Below are 16,884 nucleotides of genomic sequence, written 5' to 3' on the forward strand. Positions count from 1 at the left end.
ATGAACAAACATTTGTGAGTTAACGATACTTGCCAAATTTTTTAGGCTGTTTCCATCCCAAAGAATATTACAGACTAAGAATGCCAATGTACTAATAACTTTATCGCGTCTACCAAACAATTCAGGTTGTCAAGAAACAAGTTTCTGTCTCCGTCAGTAAGACACAAACAAAGAATATCATCAACATAACATAATCATGAACATAACAATGTCAACAACATTATCAACATCAACATATAAACATATATATATATATATATATATATATATATATATATATATATATATATATATATATATATATATATTATAATATATTATATATATATATATATATATATATATATATATATCAACTGTATGACTTTACGATGATCTTTTACTATGATGAGACATGAATGAAAGTTGTTGCACTTTGACGCCAGGCCATGCACGAATATTTCTATCATATACCCTTAGTTTGTTTCCCCATTCATCCTATCCACTTAACACTTTACCATGTATTACTCCTTTCCGTTTTACCTTGTAACTTGAGCGGATGAAACACTTCCAGCGCCAATGTTTCCTGGATTTAATGTACTCCCATTCCTTTCCACTACTAATTCTAGTAAATGAACCACGTCCAGCGATAGCGTAAGCTCCAGCTGATTTAAATTTTCCCTTACCAAGACCGATTTTATTAGATGAAACAATTTTCCCTGCTGGCGTGAGGTGCAGTCTTAAATTACCTCATCCTTTTCCAGTATGAACCTTTCCAGTACCAGCTGAAGAAGGTCCTGTTAGCGTTTATCATTATTTTTCAGCGTGAATGTTATTAGGGGCATTTCCAGGGACAACATAAACTCAAGTTGATTTATTCCTTTCCCTTCCAGCACCGTTATTAGTGAATAAACTTTTTCTTATACATGATTACGTTGCAGCTAATCCCTTTCTAGCGTGGATTTTAACAGATGAGCTGTGTACATTGCCAGCGAAAGATCCTCTTAATGGGCCTCTCTTTCTTCCAGCAATGAACTCAAGTGAATATACTACTTCCAGCGATAAACTCCCAATCATCTATACCCTCCCTTGACAGCACCTAGATTCAGTGGATGAAAGTCTTCCTGTGAGAGCGTGAATTGCATTTAATATACCCGATCCCTTTCCACTGGGAGCTCCAGTAGATGAACCCATTCCAGGCGCCAGTTGTAGGACCCAGCATGAGCTTTAGTTGATGATCACCAACAAGCGATAACATCAAACTCCTGTTGGTCTACCCCTTTCCCTTTCCAGCACTGACTTTAATAGTTTAAGTTTGTCTTATGCCTGCGTACGTTGCAGATAGTCCCTCTGCAGTCTGAACTGCAACAGCTGAACCACGGTCACTCTGAGAAAGAGTTCCAGCTACAGCGCTTTTCCTCCGTCCATTGTGAAATTTGCTGGATAAGGTGTTTCTACCCAATCCTCTTCCACTTTGGATTCCGGTAGCTATTCCCACTATAGCACTAGGGGAAGTCCTCCTAGCACTCTTCTTCCTCTTCCAGTATCGATTCCAGAGGGTACAATATCCCCACCACCGAGGAAACCCCTATCAAATTCATTCCCCCTTTGCAGTGCATTGCCTCTGGTGAATGAAAGTTTCCTTGCGGGAGCCTGAGGTGCATTTGATATACCTAGTCCCCCTTCCAGTGTCGATTCCAACAGATGAATCAACTCCAGAGCCAGGAAACAGTACTGATAACTCCTCATTTGCAGCATTGGCTACATTCATTGAAGGAAATCCATAGTCAGTGTAAGGTTCATCTTCGATTCCAGTAGACGACGCGAAGTCAGCTCCAGGTGATATGAGTCCTTCATCCTCTTCAAAGACTCCAGTATATGGACCACTTCCAGGACGAGTGTAGGCTCCAGGTGATATATTATTTACCTGCTGGATTCTACCAGGCAAACCTCCTACATCCCTTGCATAAGCCCCAGTTGCTACACCCTTCGCAATTACAGGGAAGACTGGATTAAAGGAACTCCTTTCAGGTTTAGCAAAGGCTCCTGCATGTACTCCTCGAAACTTGCCCCTTCCAGTCGCAGCATCCAGAGCGAAGGTGTCTTCTGCTCTGTATGGAGTCTCTCCAGCTTCGAACAGTACTCCAGTGGCAGCAAAGGGGTATATCTTTCCAACAACAGCGGCCAATACAGACAGCAGGGCGAACGCACTTGTGATCATCTCCTGTTAAAGAAAAAGGGAACTTGAATATACACTTTATTCAGAAGAATATCATATCATAAAGTAAATTTCCTTGTGAAGGTTCAACTGAGTCAAGAAGAAATTTTAGAGTGAAGATTTCTAGATATTATTATCAGGATTTCTCAATGACCTATGCATCTGTGCTTGAATTGTGCTTTATCTTTGCTTGTCTATGTGTTTTCTGTATGCACGTATGAACATCTGGTCACTTCTGCACGTCTGTTTAAGAGCTGTAAGTTTTCAATTATTATCTACGATTACTATTTGTGTATTACGGGGATGGAGGTCTACAATCTATATCAGATGAGGCTACCATTGATTAAGTAGTATCAGGTCCTTATAACATCATTATGAATGCTGTGTCTTCTACCGTATCCAATTGTTGTTCGCCTTGACTTGGCGCACAATTCCTTTCAAACAAATAAGGAACAACATTTCTTCCAAATGAATGAATCATTTTCAGATGATTCCATTACTCTGCTGGAGGTTACGGCTACGGCAGTTGTAGCTCATTTGCCGTTGTTGGCCAAATAGAAAAAAAGCAAGACATGTAATCTATAAAGTCTGTAATGTAATTGTAATGTAATCACACACTCGCACACAGGTAGAGCAACACCGTCGCTCCTGCTGATATCAAGCGATGCTCTATTTTTTTTGTGAGGGTGAAGGTTCCAGTCCCGGACTCAAGTCCATATAGATAGAGGCCGGGCTTTAATTGAAACTAAATGGAGATTAATGAAAGGGAAAAAGAAAAGACAGGGAAAAGTGTTGATGAAAGGGAAAAAGAAAAGACAAAGAGAAGCACTTACTAATTTTGGAGGAAGTGAAAAACCTGATTTTTCAGACTGTACCAGGTCATAGTTATTGGGAAAGACATGAAAGGGTAGAGACTTCCAAAGCTTCGAGGTGCAAGGAAAGAAACGGTTATCAAAACGGCCCACCCTTGAGCTGCCAGCGGTCACAAGGTAATCATATGATGCAGCAGGTTGCTGAGTATTGCATGGTCTAGCTAGTAATGGCGGTACACAAGCAGCTAGCTCTTAGGAGCAAATGCTGAAGATGGAAGTGAAGAAGAGGGAAAGTGAACCAGCATTGTGGCGTAGGGCATGTGGGTCAAGTTTTGAAGTTAGCCTGGGACAGTTTATATAAGTTAGCCCGGGCTTTCGACTCAACCATGTCAAGTGAGGATGTAGAGCTAGAACCACCCCAGATATGAGAGCAGTACTCCGTACAAGGACAGATTAGCCCTTTGAATAAAGGGAACTACTGTTCTGAAGGAAAAAAAAGATAATTGACGTCTAAAAAGGACTCCTAGTTTCTCAGAGACAAACTTAGCTCTTTCAGTAATGTGATATTCCCAATGGATATCACAGTTATACCAACTGCGTTCACAAAGTCAGTCGGTGCAATTAAAGAACCGTCGAAGGAAAGGAGAGTTGTGAAGAATTGTCAGAGAGAGAGAGAGAGAGAGAGAGATGGGCAGAAACTGGGTCTTGGGGCAAGTTTCAGTTAATTGAGGAAGATGTGGCGAGACGAGATGTAGAACGAGTGAGAAAAGAAGGAGCAGAATAGAGGGATGTGGAGGAATGCAGTGGTAAGACGCCAGCGTTATTTGTGTCCAGAGAGAGAGAGAGAGAGAGAGAGAGAGAGAGAGAGAGAGAGAGAGAGAGAGAGAGAGAGAGAGAGAGAGAGAGAGAGAGAGAGAGAGAGAGAGAGAAGCATTTTTCGAACAGTTCGGAAAGATATGACGGGAAGGTTGAGTCAGAGGAGAAACGGGAACCAAAGAGAGAGTGACTTGGTCAACGGCAGAGACAGCTATGGTACTGTTAAAGCGGAAATGCGAAGAAAAAGGTGGAAAGTAGTTGCTAGCGATGCTCTTAGCGAAATACCAGAAAGACCTACCAGTGGATGACGAGGAGAAGTTAACGCACTACCTTTGAGTTAAGGAACGCATTACCTCACGGATAACGTACTCACTCTGATTACGGACAATGGTAAATGCTGACTCAATGGGAGTCGGAGGAAGGAGAGTTTTTCCAAGCCCGATATGCCAGATCCCATGCCTGAATAGCCTCAGAACAGGAACGGTTGAACCATAGACAGTAAAAAGTGGTTGTCATGAAGGGAGAGGGGATGTTTGCTTCCATTCCCACAACCATAACCTCCGCTACGCTTTTGGCGGAGGCAAAAAGCGTCACCACACACAAGAGACGGTAATCCATCCAGGGAAAGACGGAGAAAAATTTTCGTGGGATATTCCAGTCAGCTTCGGTCGTATGTTAAACTTTTTTCAACCAATTGGCACCGTGTGGACTTACCATGGTCAGTTGGTGTGTGCGCTGCAGACTGAGTGCTCTTGTGAACTACTGCGTCCATGCAAAATTTTTTGGTATATGAAGAACATCTTGATTCAAGGCTGTGTTTCGTCTGCTCTGGACTTCACCCGTGCATTGTTTGGGGAGAGCTGATTCAGCTGGGTCGATGAGGATATCGATATCAAGAAGAAAATAAGAAAGAAAATGCGGACAATTATACGGACAGCATTACCAGAATGCAAGATGCTTTACGTGATAGAAAAAAAAAAAAACGGGAAAGAAAAACTATGTCATAAAGACACGAACTCATTAGTTTGCCTTTTAGCACTGGACGATCCAAGTCCCCAAGCCACCAACAGGAGAAGTTCTGACCTGGTATTGAGACACGGTAAGTTGCTAGGGAGGTGATACTGAATCCCATATTCACTAGAATACTGGACCCCCTGGATGGAACTCAACTCAAACATCGCCGAGGTCTATAGGTCATTTCAAACACCGATAATTTGATACTTATAGACCCTCATTTCTTGAGACTATGTTGTGAAGCGTTACTGCACGAATAATAAAAGTTTCCATCGTTCGGCTGCATTCAGACTAGGCTTAAAATGACAACCTCTTGTTTGCCAATCGTATTTACCCCGAGGTCGTTGGTACTGTAACTTCAGCACTGGAAGATAAGCTGCTATATTAGCTTAGCTTCTGTATTGCGGTTACGTGTTCACATAACCTGGAGGAGCCCACTGATCTTTCGTATGCCCGACTGTCACGTCGCATAGCCAAAACACAGCCAACTGGGTCAAGTCACCCGCGGGATTTCAACAGAAAACACGGCTCGTTTGTTTACATTTTTGTTGCCAACGTTTGGAAAATATTCTAATGAGTTGTCCGCTACCGGGAAACAAACACCCTTGATGACGAGATAGCCCTCGCTGTCACCAAGAGCATAACTTTATGAGCAAAGGAAAGAAGTTCGTGGACAAGGTGTACGGTCACAGGATGTCAGAGGGAATACCTCCTACGTATTCCCTGCGTGATGTAGAAGGCCTTGACTGAAAGGGATGGGAGCGGGGGGGTTGGAAATCCTCCCCTCCTATTTCTAATTTTCTAGAAGAAGGAACAGAGAATGGGGCCAAGTGAGGATATTCCCTCTAAGGCTCAGTACTATGTCCTTAACGTTACCTTGCTGATGCGGAAAATGGCAAATAGTATGAAAAAAAAGAATATATAAATATATATATATATATATATATATATATATATATATATATATATATATATATATATATATATACATATATATATATATATATATATATATATATATATATATATATATATATATATATATATATATATATATATATATATATATATATATATATATATATATCAATGTAGCTTCATCATGAACACATTCTGGAGGTTATGATTAACAAATTTTTCTATTCAACTCTATTGTTATTGAAAAGGAGTTAGAAATTATACGTCTAATACGCAAATTAAGATATATTTCAAGCCAAACAAACAACACAAGAGACTGCATGCGGACTCATATACTTAATCTTATAACAGCAAAAAGAAAGTCCTCAAACCTTGATTTTGGTATTTTGAGATTCACTATTGCGATATATTGTCTGATCCAGGATAAGATTTATTTACAACAAGGTCATGTTATGGAAAAGAAAAATCCTCAAACTTGTAATTCAACGGAAATCACTTTCACTAACGCTCTGTCTGTCTCTCTCTCTCTCTCTCTCTCTCTCTCTCTCTCTCTCTCTCTCTCTCTCTCTCTCTCTCTCTCTCTCTCTCTCGACCGCCTATGTACATAAGTAATGTTCTTCATAATTCATTTCATGGCAACATGGGCCTTAGTGACACAACTGAGACTGTGAAGAGCATAGTGTTCTGTTAGGCATGAAAACATCTAGATACTATAGAACAGAAATCATTTGGCAATGAACATTATATATATATATATATATATATATATATATATATATATATATATATATATATATATATATATATATATATATATATATATATATATATATATATATATATATATATCACTCCTGCTGCCAAAAGTAATGTAATCCTAATCCCATAAAACTATTTTTGCCTACTCAGCACATCTCTGTATCCTCTCCTAATGTTCATCTTTATGAGCTTCATCTCCTCTCTGGCTCTGCCTTTCCTTCTGACTCTGCCATCCTCACTAACAGGACCAGCATCTACGTCAACAGATGCACCACTGCCTTCACCGATGGCACCCGCATCTTCAAAACCATTTGTGCCGCCTCCCTCTTCAAAGATAGAACTCCCATCTTCATCAGTAAGTGCTCTGCCATCTACTTCAGCTAATTCTTCGTTCTCTTTGACATAATCCTCATTCTTTTTACCCAAGGACTCATTTTCTTTTTCAGTGTCAACTGTATCATCTTCATTCTCAGTGGCAGCTGAATCATCTTCTTTTCCAGTGCCAACTGAGCCATCTTCTTCGTCAGTGTCAACTGAACCATCTTTCTCAATGTCAACTGAACCATATTCTTCCTCAGTGTCAAGTGAGCCATCTTCTTTTTCAGCGTCAACTGAACCATCTCCTTTTTCAGTGGATATTACGGCATCTTCTTCTTTTCCACTGGGTGTTTCACCATCTTCGTTCGCCTAAATCAAGGATAACTTTTTGACCGACCATATCCTTACTATCTCTTTCACCACCGCCCTCACCAGAGGCAGCCGAAGTATCAGTAATATTAACCACGACAACAACACCATCCACGTTTTTGCCTGATCTATTGCTGATTTCGCTGTCGAAAACGTTCGAAGTGTCTTTAACAGTAGAAACCTTATCTCTCCCTAAAGCAGATTCGCTATAGTCACTGGCAGGAGTAATATCTCTTTCAAGAGAAGTATCACTATTTTCTTCAGCAGTAGCAGCTGCTATGCCAAGAAAAACATTATCACCTTTATCCAGAGAAGCAAGTCTTTTATTCAGAGAGAAACAGCTTGACCCGCATAAACTGCTTTAACATTACCATTATCCTTAGAAGGAGTTGTAGTCACCTTGACAGTCTGTCCTCCTTCGAGGGGCGCATTACTGTCTATCTTGACGGGGACATGCGTCAATTCTGGAATGAGGTCTTTCCTCTCTTTCTCATCCCATCAAACTGACGGAAGCAATGGCCTCAGAGTTGTTAGGACTGTCTTCGTCATCATCACCGTCAGTCTTGTTATCTAAGCTATCACCATCCTCGTCATTCTGAACACTATCCTTATCACCATCGTCTTTATCAGGTCTCCCCTCAGCATCATCATCATCATCTTCATCATCTTCATCGTCTGAACTCTCTTGGCGTAGGCATGATCAACCTCAAGGTTTTGCCTGTTTTGAGATTCCTTCGTTGAGCTCTTAGACTCTCTGGCATGAGTGTTCTTAGATTCACCATTTTCAGTTCCATCAGACTCATCGTCTTCAGACTCACTTCTAGAGATCACGTCCCTACCATTTTCAGATGAGTCTTGTTTACCACTGTCAGACATTTTAGACTCACCAATAGAAACCTCTGACTCATCCCTTTCAGACACTTCAGGTTTACCCTTTCCGGAGACCTCTGACCCATCACCTTCAGAACCCATACTCTTATCAGTTTCGGAGACCTTAGTCTCATCACTTTCAGAGACAGACGTACTGTCTCTAGAGACATCATATTCATCCCTTTCAGTTGCCTCTGATTTAGCACTTGCAGAGACGCGAGATTCATCATTTCCAGAGACCTCAGGTTTATCATTTCCAGACTCACCATTTCCAGGCATTCCAGCCTTATCCTTTACAGTGTTCTTGGACGCATTAACTCGAGGGAAAATGAGCTTGGTGTCCCGAGAGACTCCATTTGTATCATTACCAGAGACATTAGTAGACAGCTTAACACGCCTGGATGCCTCATATATGCTATTTCTAAAGTCTTCGGTTTCACCGTCGACGAGAGCTAGAGATTTGCCGTCTGAGGTGGCATTATTGGCTCTACCATCATCAGAACCTCTCGATTCCCTTTCACCAGTTGCTGGCGAGTGTTTCAACCCATCATCTTGGGTGCCAGGCTTGTCATCATGATTAACTTGTGTGTCAGTAGGATGAGTAGTTCTTTGAAGATTTCGAATCTCTGTCAGCGATAATAGCCGAGCTCACTGTTACCTTCACTGTCATTAATGTCATGATCAACCTCGCCTTCAGTCTCGGGAACGCTGGTTCTTGAACCGTCCGCAGGTTCAAGACGAATTGGGTCTTTGATATCAGGATTTTCAGAGTTCTCCTTACCAGGATCCTCTGCCTCCTCGCCGTCTGAGGCATCTGGCTTGTCGTAGGCATGCGACGCTCCAGCTTCGCTATCTCTTGAATCAGTGGCTTCACTGGTCTTTGAACCGTCACTGCCAAAATCTTTGGGACTCGTGTCTTCTGATTTATGATCATCGGAAGCTTTTGAAACAAATGGGTTTGAACCAATGAAGTTCGAGCTGTTGCCTTTAGAATGCCTGGGTCCTATGACTGCCGAGGGAAAATCACCAGACACCTTTGGAATAATTTCCTCAAGATTTGAATCCTCGGTCGCATTCGAATCAGTAACTCCAGATCCGTTTCCATCGCCAGGAGTTGAATCACAGGGCCACGTACAATTTTCCGACCCTCTATCACTTGTGAGTCCAGCCACTGTACTATTCCCATAACCATCAGAGATATCAGAATCATTTACCCTAGCAGTACCATAGACGTCCATGTTATTATGTCCTTTATCCTTACCACTTTCGGAGGTGGTCTTGGTGAGCCATTTGATACTGTCAGTACGAGTTGGAACACCATCATCAGATGTTTTAAGAAAATCAATCAAATGCATCGCTTGTTTTGGAACGATTCTTGGTGGCGTAGTCGCAATGATAGACTCCGTAGCAACTGGAGCGTTTAGAATTCTATCCACATCTCGTCGTGGAAGAAAAACCTTTTTAGCTTGGCCTCTAAGAGGTAAGCCCATCAGATAATAATGCCTCAGTGGAACCTGCCTCCCATGCGATGCGGGAAGAGGGGCGCCGCCAGCAAAGTGATCATTATCTTTCAACCTTGGACGCTGCTGCTTAAAGACGTTGGAGTAGACACTGCCGTTCATCTCGCGCTGAGGGATTCCCACAGTGTGCACGTCGGTGTGGTTATACTTGATGCTGTCGAAGTTACCAGGAAGTCTTGGTATATCATTGCCATGATGAGGGACTCTCCTGTGAGAGGTTGAAGCACCAGGAGAGCCATCGATCCAAGCTGTTACCTCTCCAGAGGGTTGCTGGTGGGTGCTATACGTAGGAAGCAAGATTCCTTCAGCGTGAGATGCCTGATTGACATCATCCCGAAGCCTTGGATCGCTGCTAACTTTGCTGTCGATTGTGCTGGCCCGTCTGACGGGGCCATCTGGACTCTGGTCCTTGTGTAAGGGCGTCAGCATGATTCCAGGATAGCGATATTCGTCAGTTAGTGGTTTGTTTCGGTTGTCTGAAAAGAATATATAGGGCAGTGGCTTAGTGATCTGTTAATGGGCACTTAACAAACTTCATATAAAAATGAACACACACACACACACACACACACACGCACACACACACACACACACATACACACACGCGCACACACATACACACCTTGAACCATCTAACATCAAATATATAAATATATGAATAGGCACATATGATATTATATAGATGTTACCGGTCTCCGCCTGCCTGCAGTTGCATTGCGAATGAAGCGTCACCTACAGCAAGGCTGTCTCATTGTTAACGGACGAAAAAGTAGTAAAGTTCCGTTGAGGAACTTCTTCCTCTAAATTAGTTAATCATTTTCCTGCTGCTTGGTGAAGCGCAGCCTGGAAGCTGCAGGAGATTCATTAAAGGGGTCAGAGGTTGTATAATCAAATATGATGTATTTTAAGATATATGTACTCTCTCTCTCTCTCTCTCTCTCTCTCTCTCTCTCTCTCTCTCTCTCTCTCTCTCTCTCTCTCATTCATACTCTATGGCAAGGGAATTTTACACTCGTGGGGAACCTCTTCACTTGATCATTCTCTACAACTCCTTAAATCTATGTATGCAGTCTGCATGAACCATGTCCTCAGTCACTCTTTTCCATTCACCAACCGCTCTCATACTATAAACTCATACTTTGACATCCTTTTTAACCAGTTTTTTACTGAATTCCATCTTACATCCTCTGGTTCTCTAACCCTACATCTCTCTAGGAACCATTCACGCTCCACATCGTTGATCTAAATGGAACTACCTCAACCTAAATCAACTTCCACGATCAAGCTGCAACCATTCAGCACGAACTGCTAGTGACACTCACCATCAACATTGATTCTCACTGGTCTTGGGTACTGGTGCGGGAGGTTGACGTCGCTGCCTTCGACGCTCGCTGGACGAGACCCGTCTGGCGCTTGAGGTATTCCATGCACGGGTTCGTACACGATCTTAAATCTACTACTCCCAGCTGCGTTTTGCTCTCCCAGAATCTCTCCTCCTTCTGGTCTCTCAGCTGACCTTAATAAACGGAAATACTTCTCCATCTGGGCCCTTTTTCCAAGCTGATATCCCTCCGATGGACTTCCGCTTGTGCTGGGGATTCTCAAGTGCCTCTTATTCTCAGAATCTTGTGAGTCGATAGGCCCGCTCGTCTGAGCTCGACGTATACGTCTATGAGATTCTGTAAGCATGATGTCTGAGTCGTCTAATGAGCCTGTCCATATCTCTGGATTTTGATATCTTGCCTCTATAGGTCTCCTTTGAGGCAGTGGTGGTCCTGGATACCCAACCTCTTGGGGTTGTGTGTCGGGCTGTTGTAGATCAAGGTACCTAACCTCCTGGGGTTGTGTGTCGGGCTGTTCTAGTTCTAGGTACCTAACCTCCTGGGGTTGTGTGTCGGGCTGTTCTAGTTCTAGGTGCCTAACCTCCTGGGGTTTTAGGTCAGGCTGTTGTAGATCAAAGTACCTAACCTCCTGGGGTTTTAGGTCAGGCTGTTGTAGATCAAAGTACCTAACCTCCTGGGGTTTTAGGTCAGGCTGTTGTAGATCAAAGTACCAAACCTCCTGGGGTTTTAGGTCAGGCTGTTGCAGTTGTAGGTACCTGATAAAAGGGGTTTCATATCTTGGATATGGTGGCTCTGGGTCACCAGGGTTCCAGACATCTGTGGGTTGTTCCATTGGCTGTTGTGTCTCAAAATATCTAACCTCTGGATATCTTTCTTCATGAAACTGTGGTTGTAGATATCTTTCATCATTAAACTGTGGTTGTAGATATCTTTCTTCATTAAACTGCGGTTGTAAATATCTCTCCTGTAACTGCTGTTGTTCTTCTTCTTGTTCAGGGAAGGTGTCTTCTGATGGTCTCCTTTCAACAGGTTGTGGGTCCAGATACCTAACTCCTGAAGGTAACCTTATATGATATGCTACGTCTTGGTACTTCACATTTTGAGGCTTTTCCGCCAGGATTTGTGAAGATTGATGGATTTCTTCGAGAAGCTCGGTTCGGAGATGTCGTGGATCGAGGTGTCTAACCTCTGAAGATCCTCTTTCCAGATACTGTTGATCTGCGTCCCTAATCTCATGAGGCTTCTTCTCTGATTGCCTTAAATTCGAAGGATTTCTTTCCAGATTTTGTGCTTCTAGATGTTTGAACTCCTGAGGTCTCTTTCCCTGTGTCTCTTGCTGGTTACTATCCGAAGGGCTCGTGTTTGGGTACTGGGCTTTTAGATGCATTGTATGTGCAGGCTTCTCTCCCGAATACTTCGGTCTTCGAGACCCAACATATGTAGGCGTCTTTGCCGAACTCGATGATTTCCGCGACCTAACAACGGAAGATCCCGTTCCCGAATATGAAAGTCTGGGTTGTGAGTATATTGGCTGGTGGTGCCTGGCCTCTGAAGGTTTCTTTTCCGACTCTTGTGTTCCTAGAGATCCGGCAAATGAAGGTTTCATTCCCGGATGTTGTGGGCGTTGAGGCTTGAAGTCCCTGGCAACTCGGAGCTCTGGGTGTTTGACTTTTCGATCTTTTCTTTCCGGATGTTGTGTCTCTCCGTCCTCAGCTCCTGAAGGTCTCCTTTCTGGATGTTGTGACTCTGGATTCTTCAATTCTAGACGTTTCCTCTCTCGACGTTCTGGCTGGAAGTTACTGTCCTCTTGAGATTTATCATCTTCATGTTTTGGTTCTGAATTGTTAAACTCAGAGGCTCTTCTTACCGACAGTAACGACTTTCCGATGGAGTGTGGCGTCAGAACCACACTCTTCCTTACATCTCCACTTGCAGAAGACCCTCCTATCGTGTGAGGATCAGTCCGGTTCATTTGATGTTGGCGGTGGTTGTGGGATTTCCAAATATTCTTCAGCGAGTGCCTCAAGAGCCGATATCGATTCCTCACGTGCGGTTCTGTGGGAGGCTTCGAAGTGATGGCAAGAAGACGACCACCATCCACCGTCCTCCTCACGCGCTCTTCCTCCGTCATCAGAAGCAGGAGCAGTGCGATGATGGGGTGTTCCTCCGTTAGTAACGGGAGGAGAAATGGGATCACGAGGGACTAACGCCTCAGAATCAGGACGGAGAGAGTGATCACCGAGAACTCTCGCGCCAGTCACAGAAGAGGCAGCGTGGTCATGAGGCGTTTCCACCTCAACGACAACGTGATCACGAAGCGTTCGTGCGTCAGCCATCGGACGATCATGCGGTATCATTGGCCCGGCCTCAGAACGAGCAGTGTGATCACCAGATGCTTCGTCGTCGTCAGTCTCCTCAGGACGAGTAGTGTGATTGTGGGGTGTCCCTTCGTCAGCCACGCCAGGAGGAAAAAGGTAGGCGCGAGGTGCCCTTGCGAGCGAATCAGGAGAGGGGGAAGCCATGGGATGAACGATGTTGATACCTCGAGAAGCGCGTAAGTGAGAGAGAGTGTGATCCCTAAGGTTCATCGCTACATTGCCAGGACCATTGATGAGATCCTGTGATCCTCTTGCATCCATCTGCCTCCCAGGAGCCTCATGCACTGGATTCCTCCAGGGCCTGGCGACCCCAGCCTCGCCAAGGACAACGATCACCCACCACATGAACACCTTCATCCTGAAATCCTGCAAAATCAGGAAGGTATCATTACGTGTGTCTTTAAGAATTCTATTTACATCTAGATATGTCTGCCTACTCTATATTCGTCTGTGTGGATTCCCTGCTTATACATAAATCTTTCCTTAAAATGCATTACATTTAAGGTCATCTGTGCCTAGTTGCTAACTCTATTTATACACGTTAATGCTTTAATTATGATGCTATATTACAGTCTGTTGGAAAATTGGAAATTCCCAACTCAAGACCTTGAAAACGACGAGAGTTTCCCCAAAACCTTATGATGCATAGAGCATGACAGTCATTTCCTGAGTCTTATGATTGTTTTCTCTTACCTTTCCTCTAACATGTGCAGACATTATATTTTCTATAGCTGAGGTATATATATATATATATATATATATATATATATATATATATATATATATATATATATATATATATATATATATATATATATATATATATATATATATATATATATATATATATATATATATATATATATATATATTATATATATATATATATATATATATATATATATACATATTAGATATTTGTTTACTCAATGCTTCTAAAAACAATGCTTACATAGCGTATGACTATCGGAGAGGAAATATATAGATACACTATACATTATAATCATCCCTATTTCTTATGTGACACAATCTCATGTTATACACACGGCTTACTGTTCCTTTGTGGGATGGATCGCTGTTCCTTCGTGTACGGGTTACTGTTCACTTTGTGGGATAGTTCTCTGTTCCTTAGTGGATAGCTCACTGTTCCTTGATATAATGGCTCATATTTTTTTTTGAAGTAGGATGACGTACTTTCCCTAAGTAATCTTTTTAGTTCGACTATCCCTACTCTTAAACACTTCGGAAACTTTTCGAGACTTTGAAGAAAATATAGAGAAACACTCACACACACACCCAGCAATAAACACTGCCGAAGAAAACTGCTAAAGAATTCTAATTCTTGAATGTATAATTCTTACCCAGATCATCCTATTCTTGATTTCAATTATAATTACGCATCGAAATATCATTGCATATGATGGGATCGGTGACATATCATCATGCATCACAGTCACATTGATGCTATTGGATTCCTCGATATCTATCAGTCTATCTATTTACCTATCTTCGTGGGTAGAAGGGCAGAAGGTTACCCCTTTTTCTTTTCTTAAAGACTTTCAAATTTCATGACATGGAATAGAGACAGATGTACTTCTTGTGTGCGTGCCTTATTTGCAGCGAACATGCCACTCTCGAGAAACAAACGCGACATGTAACCAGAGTTGTTGCAGACACATGTGTCGAATCAACTATAAACCCAGCACACACACACCTGCTTATACATAGCCTCCTCGGTCGCAATAATGATATATTGACATTTGAAACCGTACACAGGCTAAAGGTAAACAAAGGGCACGCTGCTCTTTCCGAGGAGATTTTTATATATGTCACCCTTCGACCTTGATCCTGATATTGCCAAGAACCGTTTGGTAGGTACGTGTATGGGGAGTGCAGTACAAATATTTATCTCGTGCTTTGGCCAGCCTGTCTCTCCCCATCACCTCCAGCATGAGGTCTCTCAATGGGGGAAACTAAAACATGTCAGTCTCCAGAGCGTAATAATGAGTCGCATTACATCAAGGAAAGCAGACAGACTTAGTCTTAATGAGTTTCCTGACCTCCTTCTGTGAGTAAAGACATTCTCTTTTTGTCTTTTTGACGTCAGTAGCCTCGCTGATATCTTTAGTCACCTTAAATTTCAATGGGAAAATATACTAACTTGGTAGGAAAATACGAATTTCATTCAAAAACATCCAAAGGAGCCAGAGCGAAGTTCTTGAATATATATATATATATATATATATATATATATATATATATATATATATATATATATATATATATATATATATATATATATTCCTATGAGTCCACGGAGAAAATGAAACACGATAAGTTCCCAAGTGCACGATCGTGTAATAATCACATCATTAGGGGAGGTACAAGAAAGAAATATAAGTTAGTTGATATACAACGAAGAGACATAGCGACGACACTATTTGGTAAACAAGTGACATATACATAAGTATGAAATGCATTCATTCTAATCCAGAATAACGGCTGTCTTCCAGTCATATTCTGTGTTTACCCAGTCACAAACTATTTGAACCTATCATTCCACTGCCTAGGATATTTGATGTAGAATTAGTTCTCTCTCATGAGATCACTGTAAAGAAAATGTTGATTAAGAACAGCTCAAGTAATGACGATTGTATAGTTTACAGAATTCCTTGCAAATCACGTAATTCGTTTCACTTGGGACAGACAGACAGGTAAAGACTTCAAATGTCGTGTTAGTCAACATGAATACTGTGTACTCACTGATCAACGATCTAGTGCTCTGTTTGCTCACGTGAATAAAAGCTCACATCTAACTGACTGGTCCAAAGCTTCTTCAGTCGTAAAGTGTAAACGTTTTATGAACAGAAATTCATTGGAATCTGCTCTTATACAGCTGACTGATGGTAAGGAAGCTGTCTGATGGTAAAGTTATCATTGTTAGCAGAGGAGTATTTAGTCTAGACAGCGTCATCTTACATCAATTTCACAGTGACTTGAGCAAGAAGGCTGATGACCTGACACACCCGTAGTGACCTGAGTAGTAAGGTCGGGTTTTGTTACGTGAGTGTCCTCCGACCCTATTTGGGTTACTATACCACCCTCACTTCCTGTTTCATCACCATGTAAGATATGATCCTGTTAACATCTACTGTTGTCTCTGTGTGTTTTCCGCCATCTGAGGATATGTTGAAATACACGAAAGCGGTTAAGCAAATTTTCCTGTTTTGATTTCCCTTGTTTCTCCCTCGCCCTTTGTGTCCCCTATCTGCAATACATAACAATCCCGGTTGAATCTGTATCCCAAAACACTTCACACTCGGTTCTAAATACACCGTGAGATCCTGTGGTGGTAGTAGTGGTGAGGAGGAGGAGGAAGAAGAATCCGTCAAATGAGAGGAGGAACTTACCATGACGACGACACGACCAGCCAGTGTAGCTCCCACTCCTAGTTAGTTAGCACTCTGCCTGGTGCTCGTGACCCAAAAGCCTACCTCTGCTCCGCTCGACCTCACCCGGAGCAATCCCTCTCTCTCTCTCTCTCTCTCTCTCTCTCTCTCTCTCTCTCTC

General features: G+C 42.3%; 2 protein-coding genes across 4 annotated transcripts; both read right to left on the bottom strand.

The window, feature by feature from the left end:
• Positions 1 to 330: 330 nt before the first annotated feature.
• LOC139745832 (uncharacterized) lies at positions 331 to 4,582 on the bottom strand. The gene is made up of 2 exons (XM_071656427.1): positions 4,540 to 4,582; positions 331 to 2,203 (listed from the first exon to the last, which is right to left on the bottom strand). The coding sequence occupies exons 1-2, from the start codon at positions 4,540 to 4,542 to the stop codon at positions 1,577 to 1,579; spliced, it is 630 nt and encodes a 209-aa protein (XP_071512528.1). The 5' UTR covers positions 4,543 to 4,582; the 3' UTR covers positions 331 to 1,576.
• Positions 4,583 to 6,027: 1,445 nt separating this feature from the next.
• LOC139745886 (uncharacterized) lies at positions 6,028 to 16,850 on the bottom strand. 3 transcript variants are annotated; one of them, XM_071656534.1, is made up of 4 exons: positions 16,725 to 16,850; positions 11,847 to 13,680; positions 10,916 to 11,816; positions 6,028 to 10,069 (listed from the first exon to the last, which is right to left on the bottom strand). In XM_071656534.1, the coding sequence occupies exons 2-4, from the start codon at positions 13,065 to 13,067 to the stop codon at positions 8,703 to 8,705; spliced, it is 3,489 nt and encodes a 1,162-aa protein (XP_071512635.1). In that variant the 5' UTR covers positions 13,068 to 13,680; positions 16,725 to 16,850; the 3' UTR covers positions 6,028 to 8,702. The 3 variants fall into 3 exon arrangements, with proteins under 3 accessions (XP_071512635.1, XP_071512633.1, XP_071512634.1); XM_071656532.1 differs by having other exon boundaries at positions 10,916 to 13,680; XM_071656533.1 differs by lacking the exon at positions 16,725 to 16,850 and adding an exon at positions 16,078 to 16,184 and having other exon boundaries at positions 10,916 to 13,680.
• Between the last annotated feature and the right edge of the window lie 34 nt (positions 16,851 to 16,884).

This window comes from Panulirus ornatus, chromosome 63, assembly GCF_036320965.1.
Source record: "Panulirus ornatus isolate Po-2019 chromosome 63, ASM3632096v1, whole genome shotgun sequence".
Lineage (NCBI taxonomy): Eukaryota > Metazoa > Arthropoda > Malacostraca > Decapoda > Palinuridae > Panulirus > Panulirus ornatus.

Bases quoted from the DNA above. Each gene is read 5' to 3' on its own strand.
- LOC139745886 (XM_071656532.1), bottom strand. From the start codon at position 13,067: ATGACGGAGGAAGAGCGCGTGAGGAGGACGGTGGATGGTGGTCGTCTT. The intron at 10,070-10,915 runs GTGAGTGTCACT...TATTCTTTTCAG, and splicing joins AGTGAGAATCAATGTTGATG to ACAACCGAAACAAACCACTA.